The 23,007-nt window shown below is 44.4% G+C and overlaps 1 protein-coding gene across 4 annotated transcripts in view; it reads left to right on the top strand.

The window, feature by feature from the left end:
* The first annotated feature begins 264 nt into the window (after nucleotides 1–264).
* LOC121544650 (DNA (cytosine-5)-methyltransferase 3A-like) overlaps nucleotides 265–23,007 on the top strand; it is a 61,253-nt gene continuing 38,510 nt past the window's right edge. For all 4 annotated transcript variants that reach the window (XM_041854661.2, XM_041854662.2, XM_041854663.2 and 1 more), the window contains exons 1-4: nucleotides 265–368; nucleotides 1,853–2,044; nucleotides 4,710–4,820; nucleotides 14,746–15,220. In XM_041854661.2, coding sequence (XP_041710595.2) covers nucleotides 1,961–2,044; nucleotides 4,710–4,820; nucleotides 14,746–15,220 — 670 coding nt within the window. In that variant the 5' untranslated portion in view covers nucleotides 265–368; nucleotides 1,853–1,960. The remainder of the gene's footprint in view (nucleotides 369–1,852; nucleotides 2,045–4,709; nucleotides 4,821–14,745; nucleotides 15,221–23,007) is intronic.

Raw genomic sequence — 23,007 nt, forward strand, 5'->3', positions numbered from 1 at the left:
GGCCTAAATGCCTTGTGTTTAGGCCTGTCTGGTGGCTACTTGTAGGCCTATTGCCGGCTATGTGGACTGATGCATGCTATTTTCAACACAGAATTTGACAATTATTTGAGTTTAACCGGATTTTGAAACAACAATTAAATATATTGTGTATTTAATTCTGGCATAATGGCAGTGAAGCAGCAGCCGTTACCCCACTACCTTTAGGACCTAGTGGAGACACTATCCGTCCGCTGGCCTCTGCAGTGTGAGCCGAGCATCTGGCGGAGTGCTGGCCGGCTGGCGAGGTGGAGGACGGGGAGAGAAGAAGAAGGAGGATCCGGGAGCAAGCGACAACAAAAAGGGTCTGGCCTGGGACTTGGCAAAACGGGGTAATGAACACCGTGATTCACTCGTTTAAAAACCATAGCCCGTTATTACCAAACCCTCTGTAGGGGTAACCTTTATCGGAACACACACAGTCAGTGAGAGCCCTCAGAACGGAAGGAAGACTGGCTTCACTCGATGGTAGTGGTGGGGGGAAACAGTATGCCTTTTTGTGCTTTTGCAGATGTGGTGACTGACTGGTGATTATAGACATTGCGATACTCAGTTGAACTTGGTGACCGCGTATTTGTACATACAGAAAGGCGATTGTTTCTACAGAATACCCGCCGTCTGAAAATAACAGGGTTTTATCCATCAAATGGTTGTGGCCTATAAACGGGGTACAGTCCCACCGGGTTAGATGCTGATTTCCCCTTCAAATACGTGTAAGACTTTGTAATTTAAGCCTTCAATAGTGACAAATGCAGGTGACCGCCAAACATGTGTTATATGATAAAGTTGTTAATTCAATCAAAATTGTTATAGTGTATGATATTTGTGATTTTTGCTGACAATGGAACAATAGGTCGTGACATTGTATTCACAAATATATATTTAAAAAGTAACACGTTTTGTAGCTGCAATATCATTTCCCGCAACATTTTTCTCTTCCCACGAACAAATCGAAACATGCATTTACACTTTAACAATAGTAATAGGCTACATTTACCAATATGTTTAGATTGATATGAACTATCATTCAGATGTTCTAAATGGCGCATTAATGCAACATTTGTATCAATGTGTCAGAAAGTCTGCCTGTCTGTGCGCGTGGGTGAAAGTGTGGCTCGAGCACTTTACCCCCGGCAGTTATCGGTAGACGGTAGTGTAGTACTAGCTAGTGGAAATGGGGGCAATAACCAAAACACCAAGGACGTTTAGCCTTAATCAAGACTAGGCCTATATCACAAGCCTTCTGGAAAAATCTATGAAAAGTATAACATTGACCATCAACATTGATACAGGCCTGTAAGCTAGGCTAGGCCTTGCATGTAGCCAGCAGTCTGCAAAGGAGTAAGTCCAGTTTGACCACAGGTGGTGGGCTATAATGAAAATCTAATCTGCATGTTGACTATTATATGCATAATGCATATATACCGGTAATCGTTTATTCGATAACGCCATATAGCCCTACGAGCCTACAGTTGTGTTATATTGTGTGAGAGAAACTGGATAAATTAGAGAGAACTGACACTATTTCAGCATGCTTAAAATGTATTTCTAACTAGTAAAGGCAAAACTACTGGAGGAGACGGCATGTAACGCCATGGACAATTTGACCATAGTATGCCCTACTTTTGCCTGATCAGATCACTGCAGGCATAGGAGAGAGACTGGGATTCATTGAATAGGTAGAATCATGTTCAACTTAACACAACAACTAAGGAATAATAATGATATTGTAATAATATGTATACTATTATAATAAATAGCTGTATTGACAGTTTTTCAGCGTTCATGATTATATTTGTTGTTCTTCATTTTGCAGGTTCATCGAAGGGTCATCATTTTTTGTTCCTTTGATATTATTTCTCATATTTGAAGCTTCTTCTGATTTCCATTGAGAATATCATCCATACGATTTGCACTCTTGGCGATGCCGTCCAACACTGTTGCCACCACCAACACCGCTGCATTCCAAAGCTTAGACTACACCTGCGATGCACCTGGGAACAGAATGGTAAGAAACTAACAGCTATGGAAAACAAAACTACTGTCATTAAAGCACTGTAATGTTTTGTTACTGTGTTATTACGTTATAACAGTGTGTTTTACAATGTTATTATAACATGTTATAGCCATGTTGATCAGAAATCTTATCATTGAGTTATTTTGCACAATTTATCTGAACCACTGGGTCATTGATTTCCATAATTTCCATACCAGAATAAACATAAAGCAGGTACACCCATCAGATGTTTCCATTGTATGTAAGGTTTCATATGAATCTATACGCTATACAGTTATGCTATAAACATCATAAAATGTTATGCTGGGTTACTGTAAGTTAGACACCCATTAACAACCGTGGCAACTGCTCACGTGAAAGGGGCTTTATAAATACATTTGATCGATTGCGTTACATTATTGATAACAACATTACAGTGTTCTCTCTAATTGTGCCTGTTAGAATGGTGGCAGTGGTTTGTTACTGTGACGTGGGGCGTTGGCTGTTGTATCTAATGCTGAGCCAGCTGGGCAGTTGCTGCTGCTGAAACTGCTCTCTCTATGTGTTATACTGGGACATTTATCCTCCTCGCTCCTCCACTACGCTCTCTGTCACACTGCCCGCCCAATGTAGTCCTGTTGCTAAGCAACAACCATTGCCTTAAATAAACCGACTGCCGATGGAAATTGTGCCAGAGATATCAAATAGTGCCAGAGTGTGTTATAGGGTTCACACGAAAGGCAATAACAAATAGTCTTTGTATTTTATGCCATCTATTGTTTAAAGAATTAGCATTTTCACGTCTTTTAGTAATGCGTTATAATGGTATGTTGTGTTTCATTGAACATTTTGAGGATTTTGACAATACAACAGAAGGTGACATGTCCATGGAATCAGACAGCACTGAATTGTGTCAGTAGTGGAGGACTGGCGGTGTCTCCAAACGAAGCATGATTTAAGGCTGCATATAAAACATTCCGTATTCTAGAATTCCGCCCTTGCGGTTACCTCGTTTCCATGCTCCATGAGTTTTGTAATTTGGTGACATGGGGGTTGGTGACTGCTCATCCTGTATAGAGTAGCACTAGGAGAGGCCATGCAGTACCAATACTCCTGTGGTTGAGCCAGCCTAAACCAGGCACTAGGAGCTTTGTCCCAAATGGCACCCTATTCCCTATGTACTGTAGTGCACTCCTTTTGATCAGGGCCCATAGGGCTCTGGTAAAAAAAAAGTGCACTTTGTAGGGAATAGGGTGCCATTTGGGATGCAGCCGTAGATAGGAGAAGGAGGAGAAGGGAAATCACTGCTGTAGAAATAAACAACAGATAATTAAAATGTACAGTCAGATAATCGTATCAATCTTATATAAGGAGGAGATTAGATTTGGAATGTGAATGATTGAAATATTGCAAATAAACCCAAGTCTCACCCACATCATATTAAAAGGTCAATGGATCCATGTACTAGATAGTAGATTTACTACCAATAATGTGACTCCATAATATGACTGTCTTTAAAAAGCCCAGGCTGTTTGTCATCGGCAGCTCCCAGTAGCTCCCACCTCGTGATGCTGATAGCTGGTTGCTAAGCAGGATTTGGTCTGCCTCAATTAATTGTTCAAGCTTGTCTCCCTTCATAGCCCCACAACAGACTCAGTAAGACACTCAGTCAGTACATGTTATTCAGTCAATGTTGAACCCCAGGGCCTTTATTCTAGGATCAGGTCCCCCTGGTCCATATCACCTTATTCATTATGATCTACAAGGCAAAACGGATCCTAAATCAGCACTCTGAGACGCTCTATAGAAGCAACTACATTAGTATTATTATATTTCCCATCAACCCCAGGGGTGATGCGTCGGGGTGGACAGAAAGCTTTGTCTTAGAGGGAAGGCAATGTGCAGGATGGGGTGTACACACATACACACACAGTGTCTTTGTAACAGTGTCATTAGGGAATGTGTCTCGGTGAGGTCAGGCTCTGGTAGGAGCTATAGTTGTCCCGCACTGAAAGGGACATGTCAATGACATCCCATTTGTCCCATTGTCTGTCTCCATCGTAAAGCGGAACAGGATGGAGACCTATTGAGAGACCCTAAACTGTTCAACAGTTGGAGTGGATAAATACTGTATACTGTTACACTACAATTAGAATCACATTACACATTCACACTGCCTGTCAATCCTATAGGTGATGCTTACTATGCATTTCCTGTGAACTTGCGATTCTAAACTGTTCATGTGAGGTTGTGAAGAGTTGGAATGTATAGTGTTTACAGTAGAGCTATACAGGGAATTCAGGGTACAATTTTAGGGTCAAAGTTGACACATTAGATTAGCAAGTTGTGGGGACTGATGTCACATTTTGGTTGGTTTGTGAACTTGTGATTCTACCTGACTCTACTTTGATTTTATCTGATTCTACCTGATTCTACTGTGATTCTATCTGATTCTACTGTGAATCTACTGTGATTCTACCTGATTCTACTGTGATTCTTCCTCATTCTACTGTGATTATATCTGACTCTACTGTGATTCTACCTGATTATACTGTGATGCTACCTGATTCTTCTTTGATTCTATCTGATTCTTCTATGATTCTACCTGATTCTACTGTGATTCTACCTGATTCTTCATATGAGATTGATAATATTGTGTTGCGTGGTTGTTTGACAGAGGGAGAGCACGATACTGGACAAGGAGCTGGTGCCAGAGGAGAAACCAGCTAACAGCAACACCACCTGTAAAGAGGGCCAGCCTGCTGGGAGGAAACACAAGCAGATACCTGTGAGTAGATTATTTGTAATAATATATTTATTGGACTTTTCACAACCATCAATCAACAAACAAACAGTGTCAGAAACACTGGCATGCAGACCTGAAGGCTACACACACATTGTAGGTTTATTGTAAAACTAGCAGAATATACAATTTGTGGTAGGGGAAAACACTGTGTCGGAGGCTGGGTGAATCTCAGAGTTCTCTTGCGTCACTATTGACCTTAAGCATTGAGTCACTAGGCAGGATTCCATTGACCCAGGTTTATTCTACAAAAGCAATGTTGCAAAAAATATAATTGCGACATATGTAATGGAAACAGCAGATATAGAAGACATTTTCTAAAGATCGACAACATTTTTATCCGTTCGTCAGGGGTGGTTTTATCTTTTGTCGAACTTTCTTTATTGCAACAAATGATGATGTAAACTAAATTTGAAGGTACACGGTGTACGTGATGTCATCACCTAGTCCTAGCTATAAAGCTCCACTCCACATTTCATTCTAAATGCCTACTGCTTGCAAAATAAAAAAATTCAACTATAACAATAATGCTCCTTTGCAGGACAAGAATTGTCCTGACTTTCAAGAATGCCTGAATTGCTTCGCCTTGCTTTTCTGGTTGGCTGGCAAGTTTCACCATCCAATTATTTCAAATCTACAGGAGTGCAAGTTTCACCATGGCGATACGTTGGCACATGAGAATTATTAGAATATGGCTATTATTAGTTAATTATTGCATTCTATCCATGCTGGCTTTCACAGGCTACCTGAGACATGAAACAGAGAGGTGGGAGGGCATACAGGCTGTCGCCAATGTATTATTTGGCATTTTGCCTAAATGGATAATGGAAACATTTCAACCACTACATTTTTATCCGACACTGTAGGTAATTTTTTAGGTGTGACATCATTACATCCAGCTGTTTTGATCGACGCGGTAGTTAAATGGAAACACACCCTAGCAGGAAATTGTCGCATCTATTTTCTATGCGAACTTTCTAAATGTCAACAAAGAAAACACTTGACAAGTTAATGGAGACAAAGCTAGCGAGTCTGTAAATGGAGTTCATTACATTTTACATTTGAGTCATTTAGCAGACGCTCTTATCCAGAGCGACTTACAGTTAGTGAGTGCATACATTTTCATACTGGCCCCCCGTGGGAATCGAACCCACAACCCTGGCGTTGCAAACACCATGCTCTACCAACTGAGCTACACAGGACTAATGTTTCACGTTTCATCTCACTGAAATTGACCAATTAGCCAGGGTAGTTCATCTCACTGAAACTGACCAATTAGCCAGGGGAGTTCATCTCACTGAAACTGACCAATTAGCCAGGGTAGTTCATCTCACTGAAACTGACCAATAAGCCAGGGTAGTTCATCTCACTGAAACTTACCAATTAGCCAGGGGAGTTCATCTCACTGAAACTGACCAATTAGCCAGAGGAGTTAATCTCACTGAAACTGACCAATTAGCCAGGGTAGTTCATCTCACTGAAACTTACCAATTAGCCAGGGGAGTTCATCTCACTGAAACTGACCAATTAGCCAGAGGAGTTAATCTCACTGAAACTGACCAATTAGCCAGGGTAGTTCATCTCACTGAAATTTACCAATTAGCCAGGGGAGTTCATCTCACTGAAACTGACCAATTAGCCAGAGGAGTTAATCTCACTGAAACTGACCAATTAGCCAGGGGAGTTCATCTCACTGAAACTTACCAATTAGCCAGGGGAGTTAATCTCACTGAAACTGACCAATTAGCCAGGGGAGTTCAGCTGGTCAATCAACACACAGTGCAGTGACAACTACCAGTGTTAAGAAATATATGGAGACTTTGATATTGAATGTCTGAAAGTTTGATGTTGAAATATTGAATACTTTGATAAAGAAAAAACATAGGTAGTCCTCTAACAGTAGTCATGAATATGGTTCATTTTTAATATGGTTCATTGTTAATATGGTTCATTGTTAATATGGTTCATTGTTAATATGATTAATTTTTAATATGGTTCATTAAACAAAACAAGCATATATTCAGTATATGTGGCCAATGTGTTTTTTTTAGCATCATTTTGTTATTCTTGGAGTTGTAAACGTTAACACCTGTCACGCCCTGGCTCTAGGGACTCTTTTAAGTTGAGCCAGGGTGTGTAGAGTTTATGTTTTGTGCTCGTTGTGTCTAGTCTAGTTTTGGTATATCTATGTTGGCCAGAGTGGTTCTCAATCAGAGGCAACGAGTATCAGCTGTTGCTGGTTGTCTCTGATTGGGAACCATATTTAGTCAGGTGGTTTTCCCACAGTGTTTGTGGGATCTTGTTCCGTGTTGGTTTGTGTTTTGCACCTGTGGACGTCACGTATCGATTTGTTGTTTTGTTCGTGTATCATTTAATAAATAAGTATGTTCACATTCCACGCTGCGCCTTGGTCCTCTATATCCGACGATCGTGACAGAAGATCCCACCTATACAGGACCAAGCAGCATGCCCAGGCAGGAGAGGAGAAGCGGCGCCAACCGGGCAGTAGTCGGACAGGCGAGGGGCACCCCCAAGACATTTTAGGGGGGGGCACATGGCAGGGACGACGGGGCCACTGGAGGCAGATAAGGGGCGAGTTGGTGGACGAGGAGAGAAGGCCACCGGGTTACGGGAGCCATTGGTGTATAGAGGGAAGGAAAATGTAGAGGCACGGCGAGAGGTACTGAAGTGTGTTGCCAGTCCGGTCCGGCCCGTTCCTGATCCCCGTGTAAGGCCAGTGGTGTGTGTTCCCAGTACGGTCCGGCCTGTTCCTGTCCATCGCGCCAAGCCTATGGTGCGGTCGCCAGCCCGGCCCGGCCTGTTCCTGCCCCTCGCACCAAGCCTATGGTGCGCGTCGCCAGCCCGGCCCGGCCTGTTCCTGCTCCCGCACCAAGCCAATGGTGCGCGTCGCCAGCCCGGCCCGGCCCGTTCCTGCTCCCCGCACCAAACCTGTGGTGCGCATCGCCAGCCCGGCCCGGCCTGTTCCTGCTCCCCGCACCAAGCCAATGGTGCGCGTCGCCAGCCTGGTCCGGCCTGTTCCTGCTCCCCGCACCAAACCTGTGGTGCGCATCGCCAGCCCGGCCCGGCCTGTTCCTGCTCCCCGCACCAAGCCAATGGTGCGCGTCGCCAGCCCGGCCCGGCCCGTTCCTGCTCCCCGCACCAAACCTGTGGTGCGCACGCCAGCCCGGCCCGGCCTGTTCCTGCTCCCCGCACCAAGCCAATGGTGCGCGTCGCCAGCCTGGTCCGGCCTGTTCCTGCTCCCCGCACCAAACCTGTGGTGCGCATCGCCAGCCCGTGCCCGTTTCACCGGTGCCTGGTCAGGTACCGGTCAGCTGCTCCACACTGGAGCCTGAGCAATCCGCTCCACCGAAGTCCAGTCCAGCTCCAGCAAGTGGGGCTAGACCAGACCAGGGGCACTACGGGGGGGTTAGTAGAGGGTGGTGGTCAAGCCCGGAGCCGGAACCGCCTCCGAGGAGGAATGCCCACCCAGCCCTCCCCTGTTCGGTGATGTTTAGGCGCGGTCGCAGTCCGTGCCTTTAGGGGGGGTACTGTCACGCCCTGGCTCTAGGGACTCTTTTAAGTTGAGCCAGGGTGTGTAGAGTTTATGTTTTGTGCTCGTTGTGTCTAGTCTAGTTTTGTATATCTATGTTGGCCAGAGTGGTTCTCAATCAGAGGCAACGAGTATCAGCTGTTGCTGGTTGTCTCTGATTGGGAACCATATTTAGTCAGGTGGTTTTCCCACAGTGTTTGTGGGATCTTGTTCCGTGTTGGTTTGTGTTTTGCACCTGTGGACGTCACGTATCGATTTGTTGTTTTGTTCGTGTATCATTTAATAAATAAGTATGTTCACCTTCCACGCTGCGCCTTGGTCCTCTATATCCGACGATCGTGACAACACCATGAGTTTTCTGACTTTCCATTTCTGTCTGTGTTGACTGACTCTCATCTACAGTACATTCGGAAAGTATTCAGACCCCTTGACTTTTTCCAAATGTTGTTACATTACAGCCTTATTTCCCCCTCATCAATCTACACACAATACTCTATAATGACAAAGCTATTGGCACACCTTGGCACACCTGTATTTGGGGAGTTTCTCCCATTCTTCTCTGCAGATCCTCTCAAGCTCTGTCAGGTTGGATGGGGAGCGTCGCTGCACAGCTATTTTCAGGTCTCTACAGAGATGTTCGATCGGGTTCAAGTCTGGGCTCTGGCTGGGCCACTCAAGGACATTCAGAGACTTGTCCCAAAGCCACTTATGCGTTGTCTTGGCTGTGTGCTTAGGGTCGTTGTCTTGTTGGAAGGTGAACCTTCGCCCCAGTCTGAGGTCCTGAGCGCTCTGGAGCAGGTTTTCATCAAGGATCTCTCTGTACTTTGCTCCGTTCATCTTTCCCTCGATCCTGACTAGTCTCTCAGTCCCTGCCGCTGAAAAACATCCCCACAGCATGATGCTGCCACTGTAGGATGGTGCCAGGTTTCCTCCAGACGTGACGCATGGCATTCAGGCCAAAGAGTTCAATCTTGGTTTTATCAGACCAGAGAATCTTGTTTCTCATGGTCTGAGAGTCTTTAGGTGCCTTTTGGCAAACTGCAAGCGGGCTATCATGTGCCTTTTACTGAGGAGTGGCTTCCGTCTGGCCACTCTACCATAAAGGCCTGATTGGTGGATTGCTACAGAGAGGGTTGTCCTTCTGGAAGGTTCTCCTATCTCCACAGAGGAACTCTGGAGCTCTATCAGAGTGACCATCGGGTTCTTGGTCACCTCCCTGACCAAGGCCCTTCTCCCCCGATTGCTCAGTTCTAGGAAGAGTCTTGGTGGTTCCAAACTTCTTCCATTTAAGAATGATGGAGGCCACAGTGTTCTTGGGGACCTTCAATGCTGCAGAAATGTTTTGCTACCCTTCCCCAGATCTGTGCCTCGACACAATCCTGTCTCGGAGCTCTACGGACAATTCCTTCAATCTCATGGCTTGGTTTTTCCTCTGACATGCACTGTCAACTTTGGGACCTTATATAGACAGGTGTGTGCCTTTCCAAATCATGTCCAATCAATAGAATTTACCACAGGTGGACTCCAATCAAGTTGTAGAAACATCTCAAGGATGATCAATGGAAACAGGATGCACCTGAGCTCAATTTCGAGTGTCATAGCAAAGGGTCTGAATACTTATGTAAATAAGATATTTCGGTTTTTTATATTTAATGCATTTGCAAAAAATGTCAAAAAACCTGTTTTCACTTTGTCATTATGGGGTATTGTGTGTAGATTGTTGAGGACATTTTTTTATTTAATCCATTTTAGAATAAGCTGTAACGTAACAAAATGTGGTAAAGGTCAAGGGGTCTGAATACTTTCCAAATGCACTGTGTGACCTCTGTGACCTTTGGCAGGGGCCAGTTGTAGGTCACTGGGTCAATGGTCATTGGGTCGTGTTTTGTAACACCCTGGTACTGACAGAAAGTGTTGCATTTTTCACTGTGACTTACTCTCTCTCTCACTCTCTTTCTCACTCTCTCACTCTCTCTCTCTCTGTATCTCACTCTCTCGCTCACTCTGTCTCTGTCTCTCACTCTGTCTCTGTCTCTCACTCTCTCTCTATCTCACTCTGTCTGTCTCACTCTCTTTCTCACTCTGTCTCTCTCACTCTCTTTCTCACTCTCTCACTCTCTCTCTCTCTGTATCTCACTCTCTCGCTCACTCTGTCTCTCACTCTCACTCTGTCTCTGTCTCTCACTCTCTCTCACTCTGTCTCTCTTCTTCTCACGATGTTTGTGTGAAAACTATCCTTTTTGTCTTACGTCAGTGAGAAATCAGTAGAATTTGCTTTCAGAACACTTCTCTGAAAATAGGTTGACAATAACAGTGGAAATGTTTTAGTTCTACTCCGTCCACATAGCTGTATAATTAGGATTGGCTGCTCTAAAGAGCCTCTAAGGAATGCCTGAAAATAAGCAGTCATTAGTCTGATATAATAAAATCATTTTGCACAACATCCTCCATTTGACGTTTCATGTTCTAAAGTCTCAGATCTCTTGTCTCATTAGGCATTAGACTGTTACCAACAGAATCAGATGTACATACTACACCTGTCTCTGTCTCTGTCTGTCTGTCTGTCTGTCTGTCTGTCTGTCTGTCTGTCTGTCTGTCTGTCTGTCTGCCTGCCTATCTGTATGTCTGTCTTTCTCTCTCTGTCTCTGTCTTTCTTTCACTCTGCATCTGTCCATCCGTCCTTCCGTCTGTCTGAGACGATGGACGCTTCAGACATGATGTTGTCAGTGTTGACAGACAGGGCAATCTCATCTCACTACTAGACATGCTCTACTTTCCATTGCTGTGACCTAGTAATGGAATTGTCTCCAAATTGCTTTTTAACACTATTTTTAGGCAGCAGTCTCTAGCAGAGACACTGTGGAGAAAAGATCGCTCCCCCACCAGCTCACATTTCGTCTACTTCAAACATTTTGAAAGGAGTTTAATTCATTTTCTAGGTCACTAAAAAGAGGTGTAAATCGTGTGATCAACATGTTATATGTGATACTTGACATGTGATTTGTATACAGTTGAAGTCGGAAGTTTACATACACTTAGGTTGGAGTCATTAAAACCCACAATTCCAGTGGGTCAGAAGTTTACATACACTAAGTTGACTGTGCCTTTATACAGCGTGGAAAATTCCAGAAAATGATGTCATGGCTTTAGAAGCTTCTGATAGGGTAATTGACATAATTTGAGTCAATTGGAGGTGTACCTGTGGATGTATTTCAAGGCCTACCTACTCAGTGCCTCTTTGCTTGACTTCATGGGAAAATCAAAAGAAATCAGCCAAGACCTCAGAAAAGAATTTGTAGACCTCCACAAGTCTGGTTTATCCTTGGGAGCAATTTCCAAACACCTGAAGGTACCACGTTCATGTGTACAAACAATAGTACGGAAGTATAAACACCTTGGGACCACGCAGCTGTCATACTGCTCAGGAAGGAGACGCGTTCTGTCTCCTAGAGATGAACGTACTTCAGTGCAAATCAATCCCAGAACAACAGCAAAGGACCTTGTGAAGATGCTGGAGGAAACAGGTACAAAAGTATCTATATCCACAGTAAAACGAGACCTATATCGACATTACCTGAAAGGCCGCTCAGCAAGGAAGAAGCCACTGCTCCAAAACGGCCATAAAAAAGCCAGACTATGGTTTGCAACTGCACATGGGGACAAAGATCGTACTTTTTGGAGAAATGTCCTCTGGTCTGATGAAACAAAAATAGAACTGTTTGGCCATAATGACCATCGTTATGTTTGGAGGAAAAAGGGGGAAACTTGCAAGCCGAAGAACACCATCCCAACCGTGAAGCACGGGGGTATCAGCATCATGCTGTGGGGGTGCTTTGCTGCAGGAGGGACTGGTGCACTTCACAAAATAGATGACATTATGAGGAAGGAAAATGATGTGGATATATTGAAGCAACATCTCAAGACATCAGTCAGGAAGTTAAAGCTTGGTCGCAAATGAGTCTTCCAATTGGACAATGACCCCAAGCATACTTCCAAAGTGTGGCAAAATGGCTTAAGGACAACAAAGTCAAGGTATTGGAGTGGCCATCACAAAGCCCTGACCTCAATCCTATAGAACATTTGTGGCCAGAACTGAAAAAGCGTGTGCGAGCAAGGAGGCCTACAAACCTGACTCAGTTACACCAGCTCTGTCAGGAGGAAGGGGCCAAAATTCACCCAACTTATTGTGGGAAGCTTGTGGAAGGCTACCCAAAACGTTTGACCCAAGTTAAACAATTTAAAGGCAATGCTACCAAATACTAATTGAGTGTACAGTCGTGGTCAAAAGTTTTGAGAATGACACAAGTATTGGTCTTCACAAAGTTTGCTGCTTCAGTGTTTTTAGATATTTTTGTCAGATGTTACTATGGTATACTGAAGTATAATTACAAGCATTCCATAAGTGTCAAAGGCTTTTATTGACAATTACATTAAGTTTATGCAAAGAGTCAATATTTGCAGTGTTGACCCTTCTTTTTCAAGACCTCTGCATTCCACCCTGGCAATTAACTTCTGGGCCACATCCTGACTAATGGCAGCCCATTCTTGCATAATCAATGCTTGGAGTTTGTGGGGTTTTGTTTGTCCACCCAGTCCAATCCCTGAGCAAGCTCTGCACTGGTGGTGGCGCTTGCTGGACTTTCTTGGGCGCCCTGAAGCCTTCTTCACCACAATTGAACCTCTCTCCTTGAAGATCCGATAAATGGTTGATTTAGGTGCAATCTTACTAGCAGCAATATCCTTGCCAGTGGAGACCTTTTTGTGCAAAGCAATGATGACAGCACATGTTTCCTTGCAGGGAACATTTTAGTCATTTAGCAGACACTATTATCCAGAGCAATTTACAGTTAGTGAGTGCATACATTATTTTTTAATTTTATTTTTCATACTGGCCCCCCATGGGAATCGAACCCACAACCCTGGCGTTGCAAACGCCATGCTCTACCAACTGAGCTACATCCCTGCCGGCTACAACAGAGCCTGGATTCGAACCAGGCTTTCTAGTGGCACAGCTAGCACTGCAATGCAGTGCCTTAGACCACTGCGCCACTCGGGAGAACATGGTAACCACCCTCCTTTTAAAGCTTCCAGTCTGTTATTCTACCTCAATCAGCATGACAGAGTGATCTCCAGCCTTGTCCTCGTCAACACTCTCACCTGTGTTAACGAGAGAGTCCCTGACATGATGGCAGCTGGTCCTTTTGTGGCAGGGCTGAAATGCAGTGGAAATGTTTTTTGGGGGATTAAGTTCATTTTCATGGCAAAGAGGGACTTTGCAATTAATTGCAATTCATCTGATCACTCTTCATAACATTCTGGAGTATATGCAAATTGCCATCATAAAAACTGAGGCAGCAGACTTTGTGAAAATTAATATTTGTGTCATTCTCAAAACATTTGACCACGACTGTATGTAAACTTCTGACCCACTGGGAATGTGATGAAAGAAAAAAAATCTGAAATAAATCATTATCTCTACTATTATTCTGACATTTCACATTCTTAAAATAAAGTGGTTATCCTAACTGACCTAAGACATGGAATTTTTACAAGGAGTAAATGTCAGGAATTGTGAAAAACTGAGTTTAAATGTATTTGGCTAAGGTGTATGTAAACTTCCGACTTCAAATGTATGTACTTATCTTAAAAGAGTAGAGGCATGCCTGGTGATATAGATATACGATTTTATAGATTTACAATGTAGTTGAATCACGCCCAAATAATCCCAGCCAGATAATCTTGTTTGGCTGTGCTATGGGGTCATTGGGTTGGATAATATCTGTTCTTCTGCTGAAACAGAGAATAGTAAATACTTCTCTTTACAGAATGAAATGGTTTCCAGGGGCGAGTCCCACGTCAATAAAATAAAATATTTCCTGCCTTTGACAAAAAGCCAACATTCCTCTCATATTTCTGCGCTACTGTAATGCAGTGAATAACTCTACAAATGAGTTACAGCACACAAACAATGTCCAGCGAATTCACAGGGTTTCTGACTGTAACACTTTCAATGCTGGATAATACAGTAATCTACATGAGGTTATTGGTACGGTCAATACAGTTCCTGTATCATGTTTAGAACTACAATGGTTATAGGAGGGAGGCTGACAGGACCTCAGGCTATTGAAGCATGAGAAACAAATATACTGAATTGTGCATTTCATTCAAATAAAGGTTAAAGTGATGCAGTGGAACTTAAACAAAATAGTTGTACTAAAGGCTAACTGCTTATAGAATAAAAATTACTCAATTATCCCTAAGGGGAAATGTGTAAAAATGGCTAACAACGTGAAGTGATTGCCAATAATATCCACTCCAATATAATCTTCCTAATATCTTATCTCCTTCCTTTACCTGCAGGCGGAGGGCAGTGTGTCTGTGAAGGACAGTGTGGCCAGAGGCGGGGGCAACAGTCACACCGGGGTGGCAGCGGAGAGAGAGAGAACGTCTGTGTCTGTGGCGCAGGTGCACAATGGAGACGTGAGCAGTGGGCACGCAGACAGAGACAGAGACAGGACCCAGGCTGATGCCAGCGGCTGCCCCAAGCAAGAGAGGAAAGCTCCAGAGAAGAACGGGTTACCAGGTGCCCCTGGTTCCCCCAGTGCCCCTGCCAGTCAGGCTGAAGAAGGCCCCCCCGGACTCCCCACCCTCCTGGGTCAGAGCCGGAGCCTGAGCCCCCCCTCCCTGGAGAACAGGTTTCTAGTGAGCCGGAAGCCGAGCCGGGAGCCGAGCCGGGAGCCGAGCCGGGACGACTCTGACAAAGACAAAGAGGAGACTCTGACAACTCCGCCACGCAAGAAACGAGGCAGGCGGAAACTGGAGCGCCCAACAAAATGTGAGTCTTGACTCCTGCTTGGTCACATGACATTCTTCATTCTCACTACATTCCTGGCACAGCCAGCTCTGCACTGGTAGAACTGACGGGCAATGCCAAGTGAATAAAAATTAACAATGTATGGTTTCTCCTTGAATGCTGTGGCCATTTTGAATTATTCTTTCGGTTGTGTTCAGTGTGGATGAATTTAACACAGTAATGTAGAAAATGTTAAATAAACAAAAGATAGTAACAGTGTAAAAAGCTTTAAATAGATCTAGAAACAGTGACCCTGGTCACGGTCACCTCTTCTCTCCCTTCTCAGAGGGCAGCCAGGCTATGACCTCCTTGTCCCTCTCCCACCCTCCCTCCCCTTTTGCCCCCAGAGAGAGCGTTAGTGAGGGGGGGGGGAGAGGAAAGCTCCAGTTCCCTGTCAACCTGCCTACCTGCTCTGTTCTGTTCTGTTCTGTTGGGGCCGTGTTTGTGTGTGGGTATGTGCGTGTGTGGGTTGTGTGTGTGTTGTGTGTGTGTGCCCCGGTTCTGTAGGTGCCGTGCTCAGAACAGAGCTCATGCTAGGCTCAGGGAGACAACAGGTGTGTGTTGTTGTTGTTGTTGTTGTTGTTGTTGTTGTGGCCTGTGCTCTATGTGTGTGTGTGTGTGTGTGTGTGTGTGTGTGTGTGTGTGTGTGTATGTGTGTGTTGTGTGTGTGTCTCTGTCTCTGTAGGGGGCACAACAGGTGGATGGCACACAGCAGAGACGCACTTACACTCTCTATTAACCTGACACACACACACACACACACACACACACACACACACACACACACACACACACACACACACACACAAGTGGGGAGAACAAGTATTTGATACACTGCTGATTTTGCAGGTTTTCCTACTTACAAAGCATGTAGAGGTCTGTAATTTTTTATCATAGGTACACTTCAACTGTGAGAGACGGAATCTAAAACAAAAATCCAGAAAATCACATTGTATGATTTTTAAGTAATTAATTTGCATTTTATTGCATGACATAAGTATTTGATACATCAGAAAAGCAGAACTTAATATTTGAACGCCAACAGTTGTTGCCTTCTCACCAAGCTGCTTGCCTATTGTCCTGTAGCCCATCCCAGCCTTGTGCAGGTCTACAATTTTATCCCTGATGTCCTTACACAGCTCTCTGGTCTTGGCCATTGTGGAGAGGTTGGAGTCTGTTTGATTGAGTGTGTGGACAGGTGTCTTTTATACAGGTAACAAGTTCAAACAGGTGCAGTTAATACAGGTAATGAGTGGAGAACAGGAGGGCTTCTTAAAGAAAAACGAACAGGTCTGTGAGAGTCGGAATTCTTACTGGTTGGTAGGTGATCAAATACTTATGTCATGCAATAAAATGCAAATTAATAACTTAAAAATCATACAATGTGAATTTTAGATTCTGTCTCTCACAGTTGAAGTGTACCTATGATAAAAATGACAAACCTCTACATGCTTTGTAAGTAGGAAAACCTGCAAAATCGGCAGTGTATCAAATACTTGTTCTCCCCACTGTACATACATACACACACACACACACATACATACACACACACACATACATACATACACACACACATACATGAACCTAAATTAACCTAATCCACATGTTGTATGGCCAGATACCGTACCTCTCTAAATGAACCTCTCCAAAACTGCATGTCAAAATCAGAAGTGAGAGAGGAATTGTATGTACCGCACATTCAGTTTAATTGTAAATCCCACATGAAGTGAATTATACTGCCATAGCTAATCCAGTTAGATATACAGTGGAGGAAAACAAGTATTTAGTCAGCCACCAATTGTGCAAGTTCTCCCACTTAAAAAGATGAGAGAGGCCTGTAATTTTCATCATAGGTACACGTCAACTATGACAGACAAAATGAGATTTTTTTTCTCCAGAAAATCACATTGTAGGATTTTTTATGAATTTATTTGCAAATTATGGTGGAAAATAAGTATTTGGTCAATACTTTGTTATATACCCTTTGTTGGCAATGACACAGGTCAAACGTTTTCTGTAAGTCTTCACAAGGTTTTCACACACTGTTGCTGTTATTTTGGCCCATTCCTCCATGCAGATCTCCTCTAGAGCAGTGATGTTTTGGGGCTGTCGCTGGGCAACACGGACTTTCAACTCCCTCCAAAGATTTTCTATGGGGTTGAGATCTGGAGACTGGCTAGTCCACTCCAGGACCTTGAAATGCTTCTTACGAAGCCACTCCTTCATTGCCCGGGCGGTGTGTTTGGGATCATTGTCATGCTGAAAGACCCAGCTACGTTTCATCTTCAATGCCCTTGCTGATGGAAGGAGGTTTTCACTCAAAATCTCACGATACATGGCCCCATTCATTCTTTCCCTTACACGGATCAGTCGTCCTGGTCCCTTTGCAGAAAAACAGCCCCAAAGCATGATGTTTCCACCCCCATGCTTCACAGTAGGTATGGTGTTCTTTGGATGCAACTCAGCATTCTTTGTCCTCCAAACACGACGAGTTGAGTTTTTAACAAAAAGTTCTATTTTGGTTTCATCTGACCATATGACATTCTCCCAATCCTCTTCTGGATCATCCAAATGCACTCTAGCAAACTTCAGACGGGCCTGGACATGTACTGGCACTGCAGGATTTGAGTCCCTGGCGGCGTAGTGTGTTATTGATGGTAGGCTTTGTTACTTTGGTCCCAGCTCTCTGCAGGTCATTCACTAGGTCCCCCCGTGTGGTTCTGGGATTTTTGCTAACCGTTGTAATCATTTTGACCCCACGGGGTGAGATCTTGCGTGGAGCCCCAGATCGAGGGAGATTATCAGTGGTCTTGTATGTCTTCCATTTCCTAATAATTGCTCCCACAGTTGATTTCCTCAAACCAAGCTGCTTACCTATTGCAGATTCAGTCTTCCCAGCCTGGTGCAGGTCTACAATTTTGTTTCTGGTGTCCTTTGACAGCTCTTTGGTCTTGGCCATAGTGGAGTTTGGAGTGTGACTGTTTGAGGTTGTGGACAGGTGTCTTTTATACTGATAACAAGTTCAAACAGGTGCCATTAATACGGGTAACGAGTGGAGGACAGAGGAACCTCTTAAAGAAGAAGTTACAGGTCTGTGAGAGCCAGAAATCTTGCTTGTTTGTAGGTGACCAAATACTTATTTTCCACCATAATTTGCAAATAAATTCATTAAAAATCCTACAATGTGATTTTCTGGATTTTTTTTTCTCAATTTGTCTGTCATAGTTGATGTGTACCTATGATGAAAATTACAGGCCTCTCTCATCTTTTTAAGTGGGAGAACTTGCACAATTGGTGGCTGACTAAATACTTTTTTTCCCCACTGTATACATTTAGCTATAAATCAATCTGAGGAAGAGGAGAGGAAGAAATGAACTGATGGTGGGTGGATGCATGGATGGAGGGAGGGAGGGAGGGATGGAGGGATGGATACATAGCAGGCTGAATAAAGGGAGGGGGTTCTGCCATCCATCTAAAGCAGGGTTCCCCAACTGGTGGCCCACCATTATTTGGCCCCCCAAGTTTTCTGAGCCCCCCAAAAAATCTATATTACTTTGGGAATTGTCATTGTTGGACATAAAAGACTGTAAAAACAGTGATTACATTTTGGAAATCTGTTCCCAAGTATTCCCACGCATAATAGTAAGACACGTGATCGTATACAAATGTATACCTCTTTCTCCTCTCATCTCTCTCCTCTCACCTCTCTCACCTCTCTCTCCTCTCCCCTCCTCTCTCTCCTCTCCCCTCATCTCTCTCCTCTCCTCTCTCTCCCCTCTTCTCTTCTCTCTCTCCTCTCTTCTCTCTCCTCTCCCTCATCCCTCTCCTCTCCTCTCCTCTCCTCTCCTCTCCTCTCCTCTCCTCTCCTCTCCTCTCCTCTCCTCTCCTCTCCTCTCCTCTCCTCTCCTCTCCTCTCCTCTCCTTGCAACGCAACAGAAACTCCCTGACCTTGGCAGCAGCCACTATAACATAAAGTAACTCCCACTCTGCCTGCCTCACTCTGGTTATTTCAGTCACTCTTTCCTATTGAGGAAGCCGAGAGAGAGGTGGAGAGAAAGAGAGAGAGAGGTGGAGGGAGGGAGGGAGTGAGAGAGGTGGCGGGGGAGAGAGAGGGGGGAAAGAGAGAGAGAGAGAGTGGGAGGGAGAGAGAGAGAGAGTGGGAGGGAGAGAGAGAGAGAGAGAGAGAGAGAGTGGAGCTAAAGAGAGAGAAGTGGAGAGACAGAGAGAGAGGGAGGTAGAACGAGAGAGAGGTGGACAGGGAAAGAGAGAGAGAGATAAAAACAGAGAGAGAGAGAGATAAAAACAGAGAGAGAGAGAGAGCGGAAAAGAGAGAGAAAAACTGAGAGATATAGAGAGATAAAAACAACGAGAGAGAGAGGAAAAGAGAGAAAGATAGAAACAGAGAGAGAGAGATAAAAACAGAGAGAGAGAGCGAGAGAGAGCGATAAAAACAGAGAGATAGAGAGAGAGGAAAAGAGAGAGAGAGAGAAAACAGAGAGAGAGAGAGAGAGAGAGAGAGGAAAAGGGGAGGTGGAGACAGAAAGAGAGAGTTACACAAGGAACCAAGTTGAAAAGGCCTCTTAAGGAGCGTGGTCCATTATGTGTAGGGTGTAAAGGTTGTGTACGGTACTTCAGTGACAGCCCCAGGGTAGTTAAAGCAGGAAAACATGGTCTGCGTCCCAAATTGCATGTCAGGGTAAAAGGAGGCTTTGAGACTGCGTACCAAATGGGCCTTGGTCAAAAGTAGGGTACTTTACAGGGAATAGGGTGCCATTTGGGATGCACCCATGCTTTCAGGACGTTGCCACAGGCCTCTCAGAGCTCAAGTGTTGTAATGGGGCTGGATGATACAACTCTTAAGTCTACTGTGTTTTCTTAAACTGGGCCGCCATTGGTCTTTTAGGGTATGGTAATAATAGTATTCTGTGTTTTTCAATGTTGCGTCATTACGTCCTGTGATGTGCTTCAGCTACATGCAGTATTTGTTTACATTTTCAATAGATATTGAGGGCTGATATGAAAACAATGTATTGTTTTTGTTGGGGCGTTTCAACCCTGTTCCACAAATGCGCACACTGCTCAAGAGGGATCATAGCTATAAAGACCGTTGTTGGGAATGTGAGTGAGTTGCTTTTGGCTTGGACCTTCTCCCTCCCTCAGCCTCTTGCTGCTCTATGTATCATAGAAATAGAATGAATAGAATGGGCTTGGAAGCTCTAACCCTGGTAAACCCATGGGTACACTCGCAATAGCTGCCTGGTATTGTGATGCAATCATTTCCATGGTAATGTAGAATGTTCATTAAAATGATGCTAACTGATGTGGCTCATGCAATGGAATGTATTTGTTGTAATGTCAGTTGAGTTGACTCAACAAATCACAGCACAGAGTGAAAGGTGCACCTCCTGCTTGTACTTCCTGGCATGGTTACAAAATGGCTGCCAGGCCACCCATTATGCCATCATTCTAGTTCTATGGTGCGTATGTGGTTAAAACTCATTAATCATAGTGGCCTAGTGAGTCTTCCAGTGTTTCAGTTGGGTAGCATCCATTCCACCTCTACTCTGCTCTGCACTGCTGAGCGCAGGCAGGAAAACAATGCTGCTTAGGAATGGAATCACAGCAGACCTGGGTTCAATACTATTCAAAATCATTTCAAATACTTTATCTGGGCTTGATTGAGCTTGCCTGGTGTAATGGAACCAATAGAAAATGCTAAAATTATTTTAAAGATTTCAAATAGTCTTTTAACCCAGGTCTGACTTACAGACCTCAGGAACTCATTTCAGTCAACGGCAGTTATGTGGGGAAAGCCCCAAGGCTGTTTCCCAAATGGCACTCTTATTGGTAGTTACAGTCTTGTCGCATCGCTGCAACTCCCCTACGGACTCGGGAGAGGCGAAGGTCAAGAGTCCCCCGAAACATGACCCTGCCAAGCCGCACTACTCGCTTAACCCAGAAGCCAGCCGCACCAATGTGTCGGAGGAAACACTGTCCAACTGGCGACCGAAGTCGCAAGAGCGCAATCGGACAAGGAAATCCCGGCCGGCCAAACCCTCCCCTAACCCGGACAATGATGGGCAAATTGTTCGCCGCCTCAACGGTCTCCCGGTCACGGCCGGCTGTGACAGCCTGGGATCGAACCAGGGCTTTAAACCACTGCGCCACTTGGGAGGCCTACCGAATGGCACTCTATTCCCTATGTAGTTAACTACTTCTGACCTATGTAGGGGATAGGGTACCATTTGGGAAGACCCTCGTTTCAGAAGTTAGATTTTATACTATTAGTGGAGAAGGAAGAGTAGGCTAAGCTACATTTTATTACTGGAGGCTTGAGGAAGTATATTTTGTGCAGCATTTAGCCTACAGGAAGTGTGTCAGTTTCCTTTTCTGTATATTTTTATCACCACCAACGGCAATGTGGTTTTGTATTTTCAGTCCAGGTGTGTTATGTTACGGCTTATGGTGCAGTTTTCCATCCACACACACACACACACGCACATGCACACACACACACACACGCACACACACACACGACAGACAGCTAGTTTTAATCGAACCATGTGCTCTAACAGGAAATGCAATATATATTTATTTGGGGTGAGGTGTAGATAGGAAACCTACAGGAACATACCGTCGGGCTGGGTGTGGATGTACATAGTCAGGCTGCCTGGGAAGTGGATGATGCTTCTAGGATTGATAAGGAGATTTGTTTAAACGTGGACAGTGTACTTCGTTTGATAGTGCCCTACAGCCCTGCTGATTGGACCATGTTAGTGAATGGTGAGTGTGAAAGCTGTTGGAGGGAGAGGAAGAGAGGCTTCTATTTCTACTATAAGTATTATTACTTTATTACAATGAAGTAATTGGAACAACAGTGTTCCAGAATACATGCAGAGAGTTGTGCTGCATCATTGGAGGCAGAGTGCATATAATCAAAAAGGCATGGACCATTACATACCAATTGGTGTAGCACACGTCCATACTAGCTCGATTCCATCAAGTGCATAGAGATCCCTGCAGAGATTTTATGTGGACCTAAAGTCACGCAAGAGAAGCAGTGAGTAGGCTGCAGTGTGTTGTTTTTTCTGCTTAGTGGCGAGGGGTTGTGCAGTGGTAATAGCAGCCGGCTGTGGCTCCCCTCTCCTCTGCTCTCCTATCCTGACGGTACATTGGGACTATATAAGGCTATGGTGTGTGGTGTTTGCCAAATAAACCTGGCCTCTCTCCACTACTCATCATGGCTTTACCCCACCAAACCTCTCTGTTGCATCAACTCCTCTCTTTACCTGACTGACTGCACCAGCAGCACCTGCACTGGTCTATTCTCTGTCATTCAGCACAGTGAGGTGTCTGAGCTTCACAGTTGGGAAAGGACCTACAACAGGGAAGTTCAATTACCTCTGGTTTTAGTTTCTACCTAGCAGTTGATTAGTGTTTGGCCTGAGAGTCTGAACCAAAGTGAATTAAGGTCATCTTCGGGGGCCAAGGGCATTGTCTTCAGACAGCTACGTCATTCTGACACGTCTAACTTTCCTAAGACAATGAGGCCATGCGGTGAATAGACTTCTAACCCAGCCGGCAGACATTGATATACAGTGCATTCGGAAAGTATTCAGACCCCTTGACTTTTTCCGCATTTTGTTATGTTACAGCCTTATTCTAAAATGGATGAAATTGTTTTTTTACCTCGTCAATCTACACACAATACCTCATAATGACAAAGCAAAAACTGTTTTTTATAAATGTTAGCAAATTTATAAAAATAA

This window comes from Coregonus clupeaformis, chromosome 29, assembly GCF_020615455.1.
Source record: "Coregonus clupeaformis isolate EN_2021a chromosome 29, ASM2061545v1, whole genome shotgun sequence".
NCBI lineage: Eukaryota > Metazoa > Chordata > Actinopteri > Salmoniformes > Salmonidae > Coregonus > Coregonus clupeaformis.